The sequence below is a fragment of the Diabrotica virgifera genome, chromosome 3 (assembly GCF_917563875.1).
Source record: "Diabrotica virgifera virgifera chromosome 3, PGI_DIABVI_V3a".
NCBI classification, from domain to species: Eukaryota; Metazoa; Arthropoda; class Insecta; order Coleoptera; family Chrysomelidae; genus Diabrotica; species Diabrotica virgifera.
In genome coordinates this window covers 272,179,216-272,196,038 of record NC_065445.1, presented here as the reverse complement: position 1 = coordinate 272,196,038, position 16,823 = coordinate 272,179,216, and the positions used below count along the sequence as shown (strand labels likewise).

The window sequence follows — 16,823 nt, the reverse complement described above, 5'->3', positions numbered from 1 at the left end:
CAACCCCTGTAGCCAAAAACAATAAATAAAATGGGGGGTTGAAAATTTTTTTTTGTTTTTTGCTTTTTGATCCATATGGACATATGCTTCATCAATAGTGCTTTTCAAAAATATATATGGTTATTGCAACATCCCTGCGCAAACCACCCCTATCCTTGAAAATATACTGCAGAAACTACCACTATCCTTGGCGAGGATGTTTTTACGATTTTCTCATTACCTATTCATTTTTTTTAAACAAAACTTATACAAGGTTAAAGACCACTATTTACTCTAAAAATTAGGTCCTACTCATTTTTTTCGTTTAAGCAACCGTTACGGCACAGTGGCGCCGTAAACCTCATATATGCTTTGACGGGCTCCAGTTTTTGTTTATTTTCTCGTCATCTGTTTGTTTTATTGATAAAGTACTTATGTAAAATAAAACAACACAGTGTAACCTACAAATCATGACCTATGCACATTTTACATTCTTTGCTCCCCAAAGCTACAGTGGTGGCCCAAAATAAATTTTTTCATATTTTCGCCACCTACACGGATTTTATTGCGTTAATGCTACCTTAATAGCACAATATTCACCCCTAAGTGGTCGCTAAGCAGTGGCGGATCCAGGGAGGGGTGATGGGGGCGATCACCCCCCACCCCTCTCAAACCAAGTGATATTATATTTGAAGATTATAAAAATATTCATTTATTTTTATAGAAATACTTATATTATATTAATATTATTTTTATAAGAATGACTTTTTATGCTTTAGCGACAGTGGCGGATCCAGCATCGTTAAGAGGGGGTGCCAATTGGTTAAATTTCTATAAAAATAAATGAATATTTTTATAATCTTTGAATATAATATCACTTGGTTTGAGAGGGGGGGAGGTGATCACCCCCATCACCCCTCGCTGGATCCACCACTGCGTAGCGACCACCTAAGGGTAAATAATGTGCTGTTAAGGTAGCATTAATGCAATAAAATGCATGTAGGTGGCGAAAATATGCAAAAATTTATTTTGGGCCACCACTGTGGCTTTGGGGAGCAAAGAATGTAAAATGTGCATAAGTCATAATTTGTAGGTTACACTGTGTTGTTTTATTTTGCATAAGTACTTTATCAATAAAACGAATAGATGACGAAAAAAAAAATAAAAACTGGAGCCCGCCAAAGCATATATGAGGTTTACGGCGCCGCTGTGCCGTAACGGTTGCTTATACGAAAAAATGAATAGGACATAATTTTTAGAGTAAATAGTGGTCTTTAACCTTGTATAAGTTTTGTTTAAAAAGAATACATAGGTAATGAGAAAATCGTAAAAACATGCTCGCCAAGGGATAGGGGTAGTTTCTGCAGTATATTTTCAAGGATAGGGGTGGTTTTCGCAGAGATGTTGCAATAACCATATATATTTTTGAAAAGCACTATTGATGAAGCATATGCCAATATGGATCAAAAAGCAAAAAACAAAAAAAAATTTTCAACCCCCTAGTTTATTTATTTTTTTTTGCTACAGGGGTTGCACTAGGAAATTGCTTTTGATGTCCATGCATGGGTAATAATAACGTCCACAAAATGATATATGACGCATATTAATAAAGGGCATTGTGTGTGAAGGATTCCAAGAATCTCAATTTATTTATTAATTTCTCTTTTTTTTGGGGTGGTTCCGGGGAAAAAATGGGGGTGCATTATACAAATTTATAAATAGTACCAGTACATGGGTAATCGCTAAAAGTCTTTTTACTCTAGAATAAACGGTTCAGATGGTATAAAAAGAGGTTTTTTAAAATGTAACACCCTGTAATTAAAAAAAGGGCAATTACCCTTAAGTGAAACCTATACCAAAAAATCAGTCAATTATTTGTGAATAATTGCCGCAGGATTTCTTCTTAATTTCCGTTACAGTTACGGAAAAATATATTTCTTTTAAAAACATCTTTTTTAAAAACTTGTCAACTTTAGGGCGCCACCCCTGCTAAACGGTGGATGATAGAGAGATTGTGTTGGAAATAAATCGTAGAAAATATAGTCCTCTTCATATTTCTATAAAAGAAATTTTTTGTAAAAGTTACAGGAAGGGCTACGTTCCGCAAAAACCACAAATTACCCCCTTTAAAGGGGTGAAAAGCGAGGTTCCGGGGCGAAATTTTTTCAGAAAAAGTTAGTCTTATAATAAGCACCCCTTGATATACCAGAAAAAAAATAAAACCGGACTTGTGTCCATTTTGCAAGGTTCAACCTTTGTTTCCTACACTAAGCAGCGCCAGAGAATATTGAAATCGAAAGAATTCGGGAGAAATATGGAACTATCTCTGAAGAAAAAAGAAAAAATCTCCAAGAACAGCTTAAGTTTGTAAAACCAGAATATCGATATTTCTATGAACCAATCTTAGAAAAAAAATAATGTATTACGTTATATTACTGTTATTACCTTATATTAAGCAATAACATCTTGTTAGCTGATTAGATAAGTTTTTCTTTAATACATGATTCTTCCATAAAACAGTAGTTGTTTTAATTTCTTTAGAATTATACAGTGGATGAAGGTGTTATGTACTGTTTTTTTCAAATTTTGGTAAGACACATTTTTTTTGTTGATATTTTTTTCCGTGAATAACATATTCCATATACTAGTAACGACATAGAAAAGTTTTTACCTAATAAAAGTGAATGTGAGAAAAGTTTACAATGAAAAACTTTAACCTTAATTTTCTCAAAATCTAAATTTTGTAACATAGCACCTTCATCCACTCGTGTCTTCAATTATTATTACATGTACTTGCGCTGGGCAATTTTCTTTGTGACACGGTGATAGGAAAATACAGCGTGTTTTATATGTTCGTTCATGGGTATTCTTTCATTTTTCCGACTGTATATGCTTTGCTTAACAAATTCAGATTAAAAAGACTAGCCTACTTACTATAAACGATATCAGCTAACGTTTAGTGTGTCGGCGGAAAATAGGATTGTGACGTCACATTTTAGACTTTGAGGTCGATTATCTCGAAGACAAAACTACATAAGAATCCATCAATAAGTCTACTCTAAGTATTGCAGGAGCGGCGACGCAATAACACACAGGCGTTGCGAATTTATAAACGAAAAGTTTTCGTTGAAAACCTGTATTATAATGAAGTTTCATTATGATACAGGTAGTGAAATCATAATTGATATAATATGAGAATAGAAAAATAATGCTAACGCACGAGTTTGTTTCGGTTTATTAGATTTGTCAATTTAATTATCTTAGCAATAGACCATGCTGTATCGTCGCCACGTTAGGTAAATTATTCCGATTCGTTTTTTTTTGCACAAACTTACTCAAAATAAGGTCCTTATAACAAATTGTTTAAACAAATTCAAAAAATCAATTCTTTCACTTCGTACAATTTTTTTTAGATTCTTTGTGTCATTATGAGCAAAAAAGGTCTTTTGTGATTTTTCTCTAAAATTAATTGTTATGGAGTAATACGCGATTTAAAATTTGAAAAACGCGAAAATGGCCATTTTCAAGGCTTAATAAAATTCAGAAAGTGACTAAATCAAAGTTTAAAGCCCCGCCCCTACATGATCCTGAAGAAATATGTGTCATTAATTTATTACTAAGCTGTTATTTTTAATTATTAACAATGAGGGCTAAACGCGTATTGAGGCGGCCGTCAATGTGAGTGCGAGTAAGATGCACCATTGGACTGCCGGAATGGTGCATCTCTTTTGTCAACAATTTTGCTTATTTTCATACGTATGCCATGGATAATTTACTTCACTCAACTTTTTGATTAATTTCCTGAAGTCTCGTTCACAATCGACATTAATCTTAGCGCTCTTGTCTCCAAGTACACTTTTACCTGGAATTTAGTAGTCTGACTAATTCATGAAATTGGCTAAATTCGACAATACTCTTCACAATTATTGGAGATGGGATTTGTGTTTTTCTAGTTTTTTTTTATTTGTTGGACAAATGACTATTTTTGTGGTGGGGTCAATGATGTATCCATTTTACGTTTTTTGTAGTTTTTGATACGTATCCACTCTGTCTCCTTGGCTAATTCCTCCTCGTCAGTGTAAAATTTTTCATTTTTAGGTTTTTTCTCTTTGGACAAGTTTTTCTCTAGATCTGCAAATTTTAATTGCAAGCTTTCATTTAATTTTTGTAAGTTATCTAACTTGAGTTAGAGCTGATTTACTCTATCCGTAGCGTAATTCTTCTCCATTTTCGTCTGTTTCCATGCCGTGTACAGCACCTGTTCATTCTGGGGCCTTGCATAATTTTCCTGAAAGAGGGTACTATTTTGTTGTTTTAACAGTGCCTCGTTGGGAGTTTGCGGACCCGCATTTTGTTGGATCATTTTAGCGAGAGCCAATAATGGTAAAAGTCGCTAGGTGCCCTTCATTATTTCTAACCAAGTGACCGGACTATACCCAATTTAAAAGTAATTTGGATTTATCTTACCAGTTTTTGTCACTTATCTATTTTCGACTTAATTATCAAATAATAATTAGCAGACATAGAAACACACAACCTTAAGTCAGGTAATATTATATTGTTTTAATTGTTATGGCGTTTATAATTTCCGACAAAGTTTTAGACACATTACTGTGTAGTTTTTGCCATAAATACTTATCGATAAAACCCATAATAGTTTATCCAAATGGAGATATAGAATGTGGACGATGTTCGGTGGCTGATAAAAGAGGAGGTGTTGAATCGTTTTATGGAAAAATAGCTGAAAAATGTGTATTTAAATGTATAAACAGATTTGATGGTTGTCGAGAATTGTTAACATATTCTCAAGTTCCCGATCATGAAAAGGTATGACTATGACTTTACATAATAATATATTATGATTAGTCCATTCTTTCACGGTTTTTGCTCTAAATTTTAAAGAACCGCTTGGATTGACATGAAATTTGGCATACGTATAGCTCACATGTCAAAGAAAAAAAGTGATATTGTGCCGATGTGTGCTTTTGCCCTGGGGGTGACTTTCACCCCCTCTTGGGGGTGAAAAAATATATGTCCAAAATAAGTCCGGAAATGGGTAAACTGACTAATTTTAAGTAACTTTTGCTCTATAGAACTTTTTCGCCAAGTCAACACTTTTCGAGTTATTTGCGAGTGAAGTTCATTTTTCAAAAAAATAACCACATTTTTAGACGGTTTTTCGCAAATAACTCAAAAAGTAAGTATTTTGTCGAAAAAAACGTTCTTAGCAAAAATATAGCTTATAAAAAAGTAAAAAAAAATGGTGTACGCGTTAGGTCTCTGGATCTCGTAGAATCAGAGTTATAGCCAATGAAAAATAGATTCATATTCACTAAATTTCAAATAGAATAATTCGACGTAAATTATCCAAAAAATTAAGCACTTTTTGGGAAAAACCCATTACTACTTTTTTAAAGTGTTTAAAAAAAGCTTTATTTCTGTTTTTACAAGAAGTTTCTAGCTTTAAATTTAGCAAGTTACGCTCAAAACAAAGTTGGTCCCTTTTGTTTTTGCAAAAAAAAATCGGGAAGACCACCCCCTAATTAGCAACTTAAATGAAATTAATCGTTACCGCTCCACAAATTATTTTACTTATGTTGTGTTTATATGATCTGTAAGTTTCATCGATTTAAAGTGCTTATTTTTGAAAAAATTTGGTTTCAAAGTAAAATTTTTAAAAATTTAAATTTTGAAAAATATGCTTTTTTTCAAAATAACTTAAAAATTGTTAGAGATACCAAAAATCTCGACAAACAAAAAAAGTCAGATTTGCTTTTCTGAATATCATGTATTTTTTTGTTTTTCTGTTAGACAAAAATTGATTGAGATTTGGTGTTTCTAAATTTGCATACATTCGTGATCAGTGACTCGTTCAGCCACTTTTAACTACAGCCCTTTCAATAATAAGGACTTTGAACCGATGAAACTTACAGATCATATAAACAATTTATACACGAGTCAAGAAACTTGTGAAGTCGTAACGATTAAGTTCATTTAAGATATTAATTAGGTGATTTTCTCGATTTTTTTACCAAAACGAAAAGGAGCTAACTTTATTTTGAGCGTAACTTGTTTAATTTTGATGCTAGAATTTTTTTTATGAAACAAAAATGAAGCTTTTTTTAAACACTTTAAATAAATTGTAATGAGTTTTCCCCGAAATGTGCTTCATTTTTGGTTATTTCACGTTAAATTATTCCATTTGGAATTTGACGAATATGAACCTATTTTTCATTAGCTATAACTCTGCTTCTACTAGGTGTAGAGACGTGATATATACACAATTTTTTAAAATTTTTTACAGGCTATATTTTTGTTAAGAATGTTTTTTGACAAAATACTTACTATTTGAGTTATTTGCGAAGAACCGTCTAAAAGCGTGGTTATTTTGTTGAAAAAATGAACATATTCACTGCCAAATATCTCGAAAAGTATTGACTTGGTGAAAAAACTCTATAGAACCAAAGTTACTTAAAATTAGCCAGTTTATCGATTTCCTGACTTTCTTTGGACAAATATTTTTTTCACCCCCAAGAGGGGGTGAAAACCACCCCCAGGGCAAAAGCACATATCGGCACAATATCACTTTTTTTCTTTGACTTGTTAGCTATGTGTATGCCAAATTTCATGTCAATCTAAGCGGTTCTTTAAAATTTAGAGGTTTTGCAATATTTTACCGTTAAAGAACAGACTAAATTGGGACCGTGCAAGTTCGGCAAAGCGACCCCTATTTCTACGCTCTATACTAAAATTCGCACTTTTAATTATGTTGGCCAATTATATTAGTCCTGGTTACTGGATAATTGTCAAGGCCATAGTCCAAAAAAATAATAAGAAGAAAAAATAAGATTCAGGTTATGTTATGAAAACATCAACAATTGTATGTAGTAAATAAAATTAGTTATTAAAATGCAGTACTGCAAGCAAAATAAAATTAATTAAATTTACCTTTATATAATAATTGCATATCATATCAGTATTGTGGAGCAATATATAATTTTTCTGCTTCATTGACAGAAGGTATGAAATATACGTCAATTTGACAATTTCAATTGACAATATGAATTATTTAATATAGTTGCAATATTTCTCCGCGACTCGCGCAGGGTCGTTTCTCGTTTCCCCTTCCAAGTACTTGCACACCTCGAATAGGGAATATAGGTAGTTATATAATATTTATAAACAAAATTAAATAAATACCATTGTAGATTAGAAGATTTTTCAATCCTCTATTAGTCCTCAATGAACTGGCAATATCTCCTTATGTGACTAAAAACTTTTCAGGAGAGTTAAATAAGTATAAAATTTTAATATCTTTCAATTGTTTGTTTGTGTTTTATAATTTGTGTAAAAGGGGCATTTTTTTACTTATCATGAAAAAAGTAAAGCTGAATTTTTTCATGTAGATAATAATAATAATAGTCTCCCGTTTTATACCGCTAACGTGGCTTTGGGATTATAGCAGGGTAGTCTGCTATCTCTAGGGCCCACGGTATACAAGGAAAGTAACAGAGCCAATGCTATACTTCAATCGCCTATTATCTCTGGTTTTACCCAAGCTACTAATTTTACTCAGGCTGAGTCGACCTGGGGCCTATAGACATTTAAAAATGTCTAGATCTTCTCGCTGGCTCTGGGTTTTGAACCCCGGCCTACCTGCATGGAAGTCAGACATCCTCTACTGCCTGAGCTGTCCGTGCCCTTCATGTAGATTTATCCCTTTAAGATTTTCATACTTACTTACTAACACCCTGTATATACAAAAAATTTTTATAAAATTTTTTAAATATATACCAGTGTACATTAGAAGTAAAATACATTATAATAAAGACAAATAAACAATTATTATCCTCAATTACATTTATTAACCCTAAAAGAAAAAATCACATGGGTTTAAATTTGAAGGCTAAGGAATTTTAGAGAAACTGAAAAACTCTTGAAAATATTTTCAACATATCTAATCAACATAGTGACAGAAGGCACCGTTTTGTTGAAACCACGTTAATTTGACTGACTTTTCTTCAATGCAAATGAATGAAAATTTGCAGACATATACATTCGCGGGAACAATACACGAATAGTCAATAAACATTTTTTTGTTTATTAATTGTTTAAATAAAAAAAACTATTTTAACGGAAAATGCTTAAGTTCTCTTTTTTTTTACAATGAAGAAACTTGAAACTTTTACAGATTGTAGCTAATTATATGAACTATACATAATTTCACTTTTTACGTTAATTGTTTACATTATGCTACATAAATAAACAATAAAGTTTCAAATTTTTTGCCGATTCCGACTACTTTTCATGTTTGTACATCATATTATGTTTTATACATATTTTAATAAACATGACGATATATTTTAATGTTTGAAAAGTGTAAGACTAAAAAGTAAAAAATAGAAAAATATGAAAACAATATTTTTAAGAAACGCACACACACACACATGCTCGTATCAACCCCAGCCCCGGGGAACATGTGTGTTCCAATGGAGAAGTGGAACCCACATGTCCGAAGATCAAACCGGTCACACCCCGTAATAGAGTGGTACCTATCTGACCCCCAAGCTATACCTCCACCCCTCCCCATCGAAGGAGATACCGAATGGGGAGGCGTTGACCTTAACGTTACTTTGGATGCCCTGGGTAATGGGACATCCTTTGTATTACTTCATGTGGTTAAGCCACCTGGTTTTAGGGGTAGCTAGAAGAGCTTTTCTCCCTATTAATGACTAAATTAAGTTTTTACTTTACTTTGGACTTGTGTCCTAAAAAAAATGTGTTCCGGACATCAAGGCATCGATCTAAATCGGTGTCTCGCTGTCCAGACCGTGTGTGCTCGGTCACTCAGACGGCGAATTGACAAAATAAATTTTGTTCTCCTCGACGGCTGAGCGCCCGAAAGGTGTGGCCATCAAGCCCACGTCTGTCGGTACGTGACCTCGATGCTCACATTCCGCGGCTATGGTCCATTTGACCTACCTGAAGGGTACTTAGTGCCTGAAGGGCGACATTTGTCTTTCGATATCATGTGGCTATCTCAATTTTTCATTCTTAAGGGTTTCCTCTATATCCAGCTAACTGCTGTCTAGGCCGTCTATGTACCGTTCTTTGGTTTTCGTCGTAATTAGTCAATTCTCTTAATAATCTGCTAGGATGGTTCCTGATATTATTAAATATTTCTTGTGCTCTTTCGTCTATCATTCTCAGGACTTTCTTTTGTTGCGTATGTCCAAATACGTATCTTAATGGGACATATCTAGGTATATTCAGAGCTTCTCTGATCATGTGGTTTTGGATGGTTTGTATTTTTTTCTTGTTGGTATTACACGTGTGTCCCCATGCGGCTGAGGCGTATGTTAGTGTTGGCAAAATTATACAATTTGCCATCCTAATCTTTGTCTTAAATCTCAGTTTACTCTTTCGACCTATTAGCGATGAGAGTTGACTCCTAAGGGCTTTAGCTTTGTTGATTGTTTGTTTTACGTGTTCTGTAAAGGTCAGCCTTTTGTCCAACATTACGCTTAGGTATTTGGCTTGATTTGACCATTCAATTTGGGTATCAAATAGGGATAGTACCTCATTTGGCCTGCCTCTTCTTTTTTGGTACATGACGGCCTGTGTTTTGTCAGGATTGATAGCTATTTTCCACTGCACACACCATTCTTGTAGTCCATCAAGAGCTCTTTGTAGATGTCTTGTTGCAAAATCTGGGTGGGTACTGCTAAAAGCTATCGCTGTATCATCTGCGTATAGACTTAGCAACGATCTGGGTTCAGTTGGGGTGTCTGCCGTATATATGGTATATAGATATGGCGACAACACTGCCCCCTGTGGTACACCAGCCCCCATGTTCCCAACTTCGGACAGGGTTGGCCTTATCCGAACTCTGAACCTCCTGTTGGCTAGGTATGACGAGAGAAGACACGGCATCGCCTCACTATAACCATATTGGTTCATTTTATACAGCAGGCCGTCGTGCCAGACTCTGTCGAATGCTTTACTGACGTCTAGAAAGGCGGCCGCTGTATATTTCTTTTCGTTGAACCCTTTCGTGATATATTCTGTTAACCTCAGCACTTGAAGTTCACACGAGTGCTCGGATCTGAATCCGAACTGTGCTTCAGGTATTGTTCCGATTGCTTCAGATTCTTCTTTTAGCCTAGCTAATATGACCCGTTCTGCGATTTTGCTTACTGCTGGTAATAAGCTTATCGGTCTATAATTCTGTGGAAATGTGCCATTTTTTCCTGGTTTTTCAATCATGATTACGTGAGCCTCTTTCCATCTGTCAGGAAAATGTCTTAGTCTTAAGATGTTATTTATTATATTTGTTATGTACACTATTGCTTTTCCTGGCAGATTTTTCAGAGCTCTGTTCGTAATCTGGTCCGGTCCTGGAGCTTTTTTGGCATTAGTACGCTTGATCAGTTGTCTGACCTCTTCAGGGGAGCTGTGTGTAATACCTATAATGCCCTTTTTTCTTTTTAGAATTCTACATCTTCGTTCGACTTCTTCTGTGAAGTCTAGATCTTCATCGGGATGATAGTTTTCCCTACATTCTTTTTCTAGCGTGTGTTTCATTACTTCCGCTTTGTCTTCTTCTGTGTAGACAATTCCATTTTCACCGTGTAAAGGAGGGATTGGTTTTTTATCTTTTCTTAGTATTTTAGATAGCTTCCAGAACGCGGATTTATTTGGGTTTAGTTGCTGGATATAGTTGTCCCAGTTTTCATTTCGATGATCGTCTAATTGTTTTTTGACTTCCCTATTCAGCTCATTAGCAATTCTTTTGTCCTCTGGGTTTCTTGTTCTGTTGGCTCTTCTTCTTTTCCTGTTTTTCTCGTTTATCAGTTCTTTCAGCTCATTGCTGATTTCCCTGAATCTTCCTTTTGTTGTTGGAGTTTTTTCTTCTGTGGTGCTGGTCTCGATAGCGTTTTGTATCGTTTTTTCTAGATGTTTAACGCATTCCTCTAGTTCTTCTTTTGTATTTATTGTTGGTATTGCACCAATAGTTTCACTTAGTATTCTTTTGTAGTTTGGCCAATTTGTTCGTTTTTTCTTATAGGTTTGCAAGTTGCTTGTTTCTACTGCTCCCAGGGTCAGTATAATTGGGTTGTGATCTGAGTCACCCTCATTCATTGAATATATTTCGTATTGTTGACCTATTTAAGAAACGCTTTTCTTTAGTTACGAGTGACTAAAATTAAACATATTATAAAAAAATCAACTAAAAAGCAAAAAATAAAAAAAATTGAAAAACTAACACATTCGTCAAAGAAAAGCGTGGCACGTCTTCATCGAATAAACGGTTTTCGCACCACGCTTTTCTTTAACAAATGTGTTAGATTTTTTCAATTTTTTTATTTTTTGCTTTTTAGTTGATTTTTTTATAATATGTTTAATTTTAGTCACTCGTAACTAAATAAAAGCGTTTCTTAAAAATATATTTTTTTCATATTTTTTTATTATAAATTTCCAACACACATTTGTTTTGATCATAAAATGTGGATTCATGTCACAATTCATTCTACTAATAGTATTAACTAGAAACTGTTCCCTTTGTTGACAACTTTGACATAAATCGGTTATTTTTTAAGTTTTATTGTATATCACAACAGAATTCAAATCAACAATAATTGTCTTATGCGTGGTTGTACCAACAAATCTTAAACTCCAGGTGCTCCAGCTTAGCCCAGCTCAGCTTATTGATAGGGCCGCTTTTAAGTCTCACTGAGCTTAAGGCACACCTTAAGCTTAAAATTTGTTGGTGCAACCAGGTATTAAAGTATACATTTTTGAGACTTGTGAGAGCAATAATTGTTTTTTTTTTAATCTTTGAAACTGTATAGGTAATTTTTTATACTCATTGACATCAACTGTATCATTTTTTAAGTTTATTAAATTGAAATTGTTTATTGCTTTTAGGTATGCTTGGAAATAATTCAGAAGTGTCCAATTTGTTATGAAGAAATGACAAGTTTGCTGATGCTTCAACACTTTCACTCCAATCATAAGGATGCGATATTGGATATTCCTGCGTTTGTTTTCAACTTGAACCATTATTTAGAAATGTCTGAAATTTATATATATCAAGAAGAAGATAATCTATTTTTTCTATATATTAGCTATATTAACTCAGAAAACACAATAAAATTAGAATTGGTCTATATGGGAAGTGATAAACTAGCTTCAAAAATATACCACCAGTTTACCGTAACTAGTGAAGACAAAGAATTTGTTGTTAACTTAAACTCAAAACCTTCCTGTAATAATGAGTTTTCTATTGTGGATGTATCGAATATGTCTAATATAATAAATGTTAAATTTAAGGTAATTTATAACAACCTACGGCTGTTTTTCACTATACCGAAAAATGTTGATTTATCAAGCATTAAGAATTCTTTAGAAAAACTTAATCAAAATCTAGAGGCTCTGTCTATAACTGAAAATGTGAACTCATCCTCATCCAGCAATTCTTTAGAAAAAACGAAACCCATTCAGAGGAAAGTTAAGTTTATTTATAAAAGTCCGTTGGAGTACACAACTCAAATTGTTGAACTTCCCTCAGAATATAATCCGCAATGCCTAAATTGTAAACAAAGTTGTATTTTTTCCATTTCTGACGACTTTTGTCCAGAATATTATTACAGTCCGGCCCATAATAATTTTCTTTGTATGTGTTGTTTTGATTGGTTAACTAATAAATATAAAATTAAAGAAAATACTATATACATCCCACAATATTTTCCAATACATTTTCAGTCACGTTTTTGTAAATGGAATTGTGATCAACATTTCAAGTTTTCAGAAATAGTGTCACATGAAATATTTTGTGAAGAGAGAATTCATTATTATAATTGTCCTGTCAAAAATTGTCAAATTCGACATTTTGCTTCAGCACTAAGGGATCATTTGGAAATTGATCATGGTTGTTCGGTATTTACTTCTTTCTTTCACTTAACTGACCAGCCAATGGATAGTTTTGTATTCGTAGAAGATCAGATTATACATTTTAAACTATCTAAGCAAGATGAAGAATATAACATCGAATGTAAAATAGTAACAAACAATAAAAAAATACAATCAGAATGGAGTCCACATGTGCTCTTTTATCATGATCATAAGGATAAATATACAACATTATCAAAACTTGATCATTCAACTTCACTCTCATTGTATAAAGCAAAGATTGTTTTAATGAAGAAATATTGGTCGTGTGTCTGTTCATCACATTAAAATTTTTCTTAATTAAAATGTGATAATTTTTAGATTTTGTCTTATTAGATTTTTTATATTTAAGTGTGTGAGAATTATAAGTTTAGTATATAAGTTGTTTTTATTTTATTTACCCGCTGTTTTATGTTTAATTACATTTGAAATATACAGGGTGTTTCATCTATGATCAGAGTTTATTTCACAGTCAGTCACAGTTATGCGTGCACACCCACTGCCTTTTGCAGATATACTTACGTATCAACTTTTCCTAAATGGTGTTCCCATGAACTTTGACATGTGATAAAAGGTATGCTCACTCATTGTATAGGAAACATTATTGTACCAATGCCAACTATATTAAATTTTCTCTTTTTTGGTATATGCTATAATTAATGTGTTACAAGTAATAGATGCTGAGTTAAAAAACAATCCTAAATCATTTTGGAAATATGTTAATGATAAACGTTCTAGTCACATATTGCTAATTTGTTCAAGGACCTATTTCAATTTGCCTATATCCTTGGGGTTAATAACCTACACATTCCCAATAACCCCATCCATCATTAACAATATTAGCACAAATTTGAATATCTCTGAATCATTGATATTTTTGATTACATAAGTTCTCTTCCAAGTAAGATTACTTCTTTTAGTCAACTTCCTTTTAAAAAATTGTGTTTGCACTGCTACCATATGCCATTAGGTACATACTTTATTTTTAATATATCATTACAGTCATCTTTATTTCCTGATGTTTGAAAGGAGAGTTTTGTTGTATCGATATCCAAATGTGGTCAAAAAGAAAACATTGAAAATTATCGAAGTATGTACCTATATATATTCAGTGTGCAATAAATACCTAAATTGTTCAATAGTTTAATACCTAAACAGTTATCTTGGTTGTGTAGTTGGCTTATCTCAGAGTCTAAGCATGGTTTTTGACATTTATTGATATTGAATGAATATTCATTTGTTAATGAGATTGAAAATATAAAACAACAAGCTGAAAATGCGCATAACGAAAACTTTGTTTATTTACGTATTTTAATTCATAATATGGAAAATTGCTATTATGAAAAGTTGTTTAGAATTAAAAATTATGTTTTAATGTGTAATTATATCATTTTAATTTAAATGTTGTGAACTATAAAGGTACTTTACTCTTGATCGAAATTCATATTTTTTATATACCTCGTATAAAATTACTAAAATTTGATATATGATGGTTGCATCATAAATCTTAGACCATGAGGAGCTTTTTATGAAGAATAACTTTTCTTCGTCAAATTAAAAATAAAAGAGTTATAAATGAAAATGTTGTTGGTATCCATAATTTGAGAAAAATCTTCAAATATTTTTTTCCATTAGAAGGATGTAATTGCACATATTAGACCATAATTTTTTATTCCAAACATTTCATATAGTCGGTTCGCTAAACTCAGATACAACTGGCTAGTGATTTTAGTCAGTAATTTTACCAATTTGTCAAAAAAAAATAATTACTATATAGTTAATAATTACTAAATAATTAGTAATCTTGCCAATTTTGGCAAAATTAGCAAAAAACAAAAAAATACCTACTAAAATCACAATCCAGTTGTGTCTGAGTTTAACGAACCGACTATAATAACAATTTTTATTTCATAACAAATGGAACAGCCCATTTATCATTAGGTACTCCCATTATAGGGGAGGTCGTATACTCGTATAAACCTTTTTAAAATTGTTAATAAAGTATTGCTTTCAAAATATACTCAAATTGTATTTTTGAACATCGTATTTATTTTATATAATAATTAAATTCACTATCAAATGTCATTGATATTTTATTAATACTTTATTTAAAATTTAGTTTGACATTCACGAAGTGTCAAACTCAAATAATGTAAATAACCTATGCTTTGCTTAAAAAATTCAGATTAAAAAAAACTAGCCTACTTACTAGCAACGATTTCAGCTGACATTTAGTGTGTCGGCAGAAAATAAAAGGATTGTGACGTCACATTTTAGACTTTGAGGTCGAGTATCTCGAAGACGGTTAGAGATATCGAAATGCTCTAAGTATTGCAGGAGCGGCAACGCAATAACACAAATTTTGCGAATTTATAAACGAAAAGCTTTCGTTGAAAATTACAATATCGGCAAAAATTCACTACATATTTCAAACAATAATTGCTTAAGAGAATGGATCCAGTAATCCATAGTCATATTTTCAACTGTACACATACATGACAGATTAGGCAGATTCCATTGGAATGAATGTGAAACATACAGAGAGTCCCATACATAGAGTTCTATTGTATATACCGGACTTTCAAAGTTTACACAAGAGTAGTACGACAAACAACGAAAACAGATGATACAAAATAACAAAAGAGAAGAAAAAACTAGGTACTTTGGTAAAAGAAAAAAAACGAATGACAGTATGTACAATAGAGAGCAAATTAAAAACACAAGAAGAGCTACAACGGTAGATTTGTGCCTAACAAAGTTCAAAATTCCAAGAGTACTACAAGAACTTATTCTTGTTCTTTAATTGCCGTCTCCCAATAAAAGGTTGGATATCATCATCACTATCTTTACTCTACCTACCGCTGTTCTGAAGAGTTTAAAGCATTTAAATCAGTACCTTAAATTCTTCAACCATGACACCCTCCTCCTTCCTAAGCTCAATTCTCTCTTATTTTTCCCTATTACTAAAAGTTTTGAAATACAGAAACGTATCTCTAAAGCAAGAAGATAACAATAATCTACTGTATGTGAATAACGGACAGAATATTGAACAACTTAACATCTTCAAAAAATCCGTAGGTATAACAGAATGGACTAGCTTATAGGATGACATCGATATCATAGCAAGAAGAAAGGCTGAACTGGTCCAATCGTTCGCGGAATTGGGAGCAGCAGCAAAAAGAATGGGGCTACATGTTAATATTAGTAAAACAAAGTAGGATGAAGGTGACAAACTATAAGCAAGTAAGAGTAAACAAACAATAAGGAGTAAGAGAGTTCATATACCTATGATCACAAATCAATCAAAGTAACACCATAACTGCAGAAATCGACACACGTACATATCTAGCAAATAGAGCATACTATAGATTAAAGAAACTTTTAGCATTGAACATAGTCACCAAATGAACTAAAATATTAATATAGGTGCAGAACTCCTATCAAGCCCGTCCTCGCTTATTAGGCTATTGATTATATTCAAAATAAGATAGCTAAAAGGAACTACAACGTTAACGGGGTTTTATTATTTCATATGGTCAATGGACATCTATATATGAAAAAACCGCGGAGTGCTACCATTTAAAGGGGTGCGTTTTTGAGAAATGGGTGAATTAGTCCCTGGGCACAGGTTACATTAGGGTGAGTTCTATGCACTTTTGGTATAAACATACCTACATACAAATTGTTCCTGGTTAAATTTCCTATCTAAATATCACTTTTTAAAGTCAATGATACTTTTTTTTACAAAAATATATTCAAAAGAAAAAGCACAAAGAAACCCAAAAGAAAGAAATTTTGTTTTTTGTCCCATAACTTTTGTCCACGAGGATATAGGTATAGACATTGCTTTACAGAAAAAAATCTACATATTTCTTCTTTAAAATGTTGTGTAG

The 16,823-nt window shown here is 32.7% G+C and overlaps 1 protein-coding gene across 2 annotated transcripts in view; it reads left to right on the top strand.

Moving 5' to 3' along the window:
- LOC114325562 (heparan sulfate glucosamine 3-O-sulfotransferase 3B1) overlaps positions 1-13,311 on the top strand; it is a 56,627-nt gene extending 43,316 nt beyond the window's left edge. For both annotated transcript variants that reach the window (XM_050647408.1, XM_028273645.2), the window contains one exon: positions 11,908-13,311. In XM_050647408.1, the coding sequence (XP_050503365.1) occupies positions 11,908-11,948 (41 nt within the window). In that variant the 3' untranslated portion in view covers positions 11,949-13,311. The remainder of the gene's footprint in view (positions 1-11,907) is intronic.
- Positions 13,312-16,823: the final 3,512 nt, after the last annotated feature.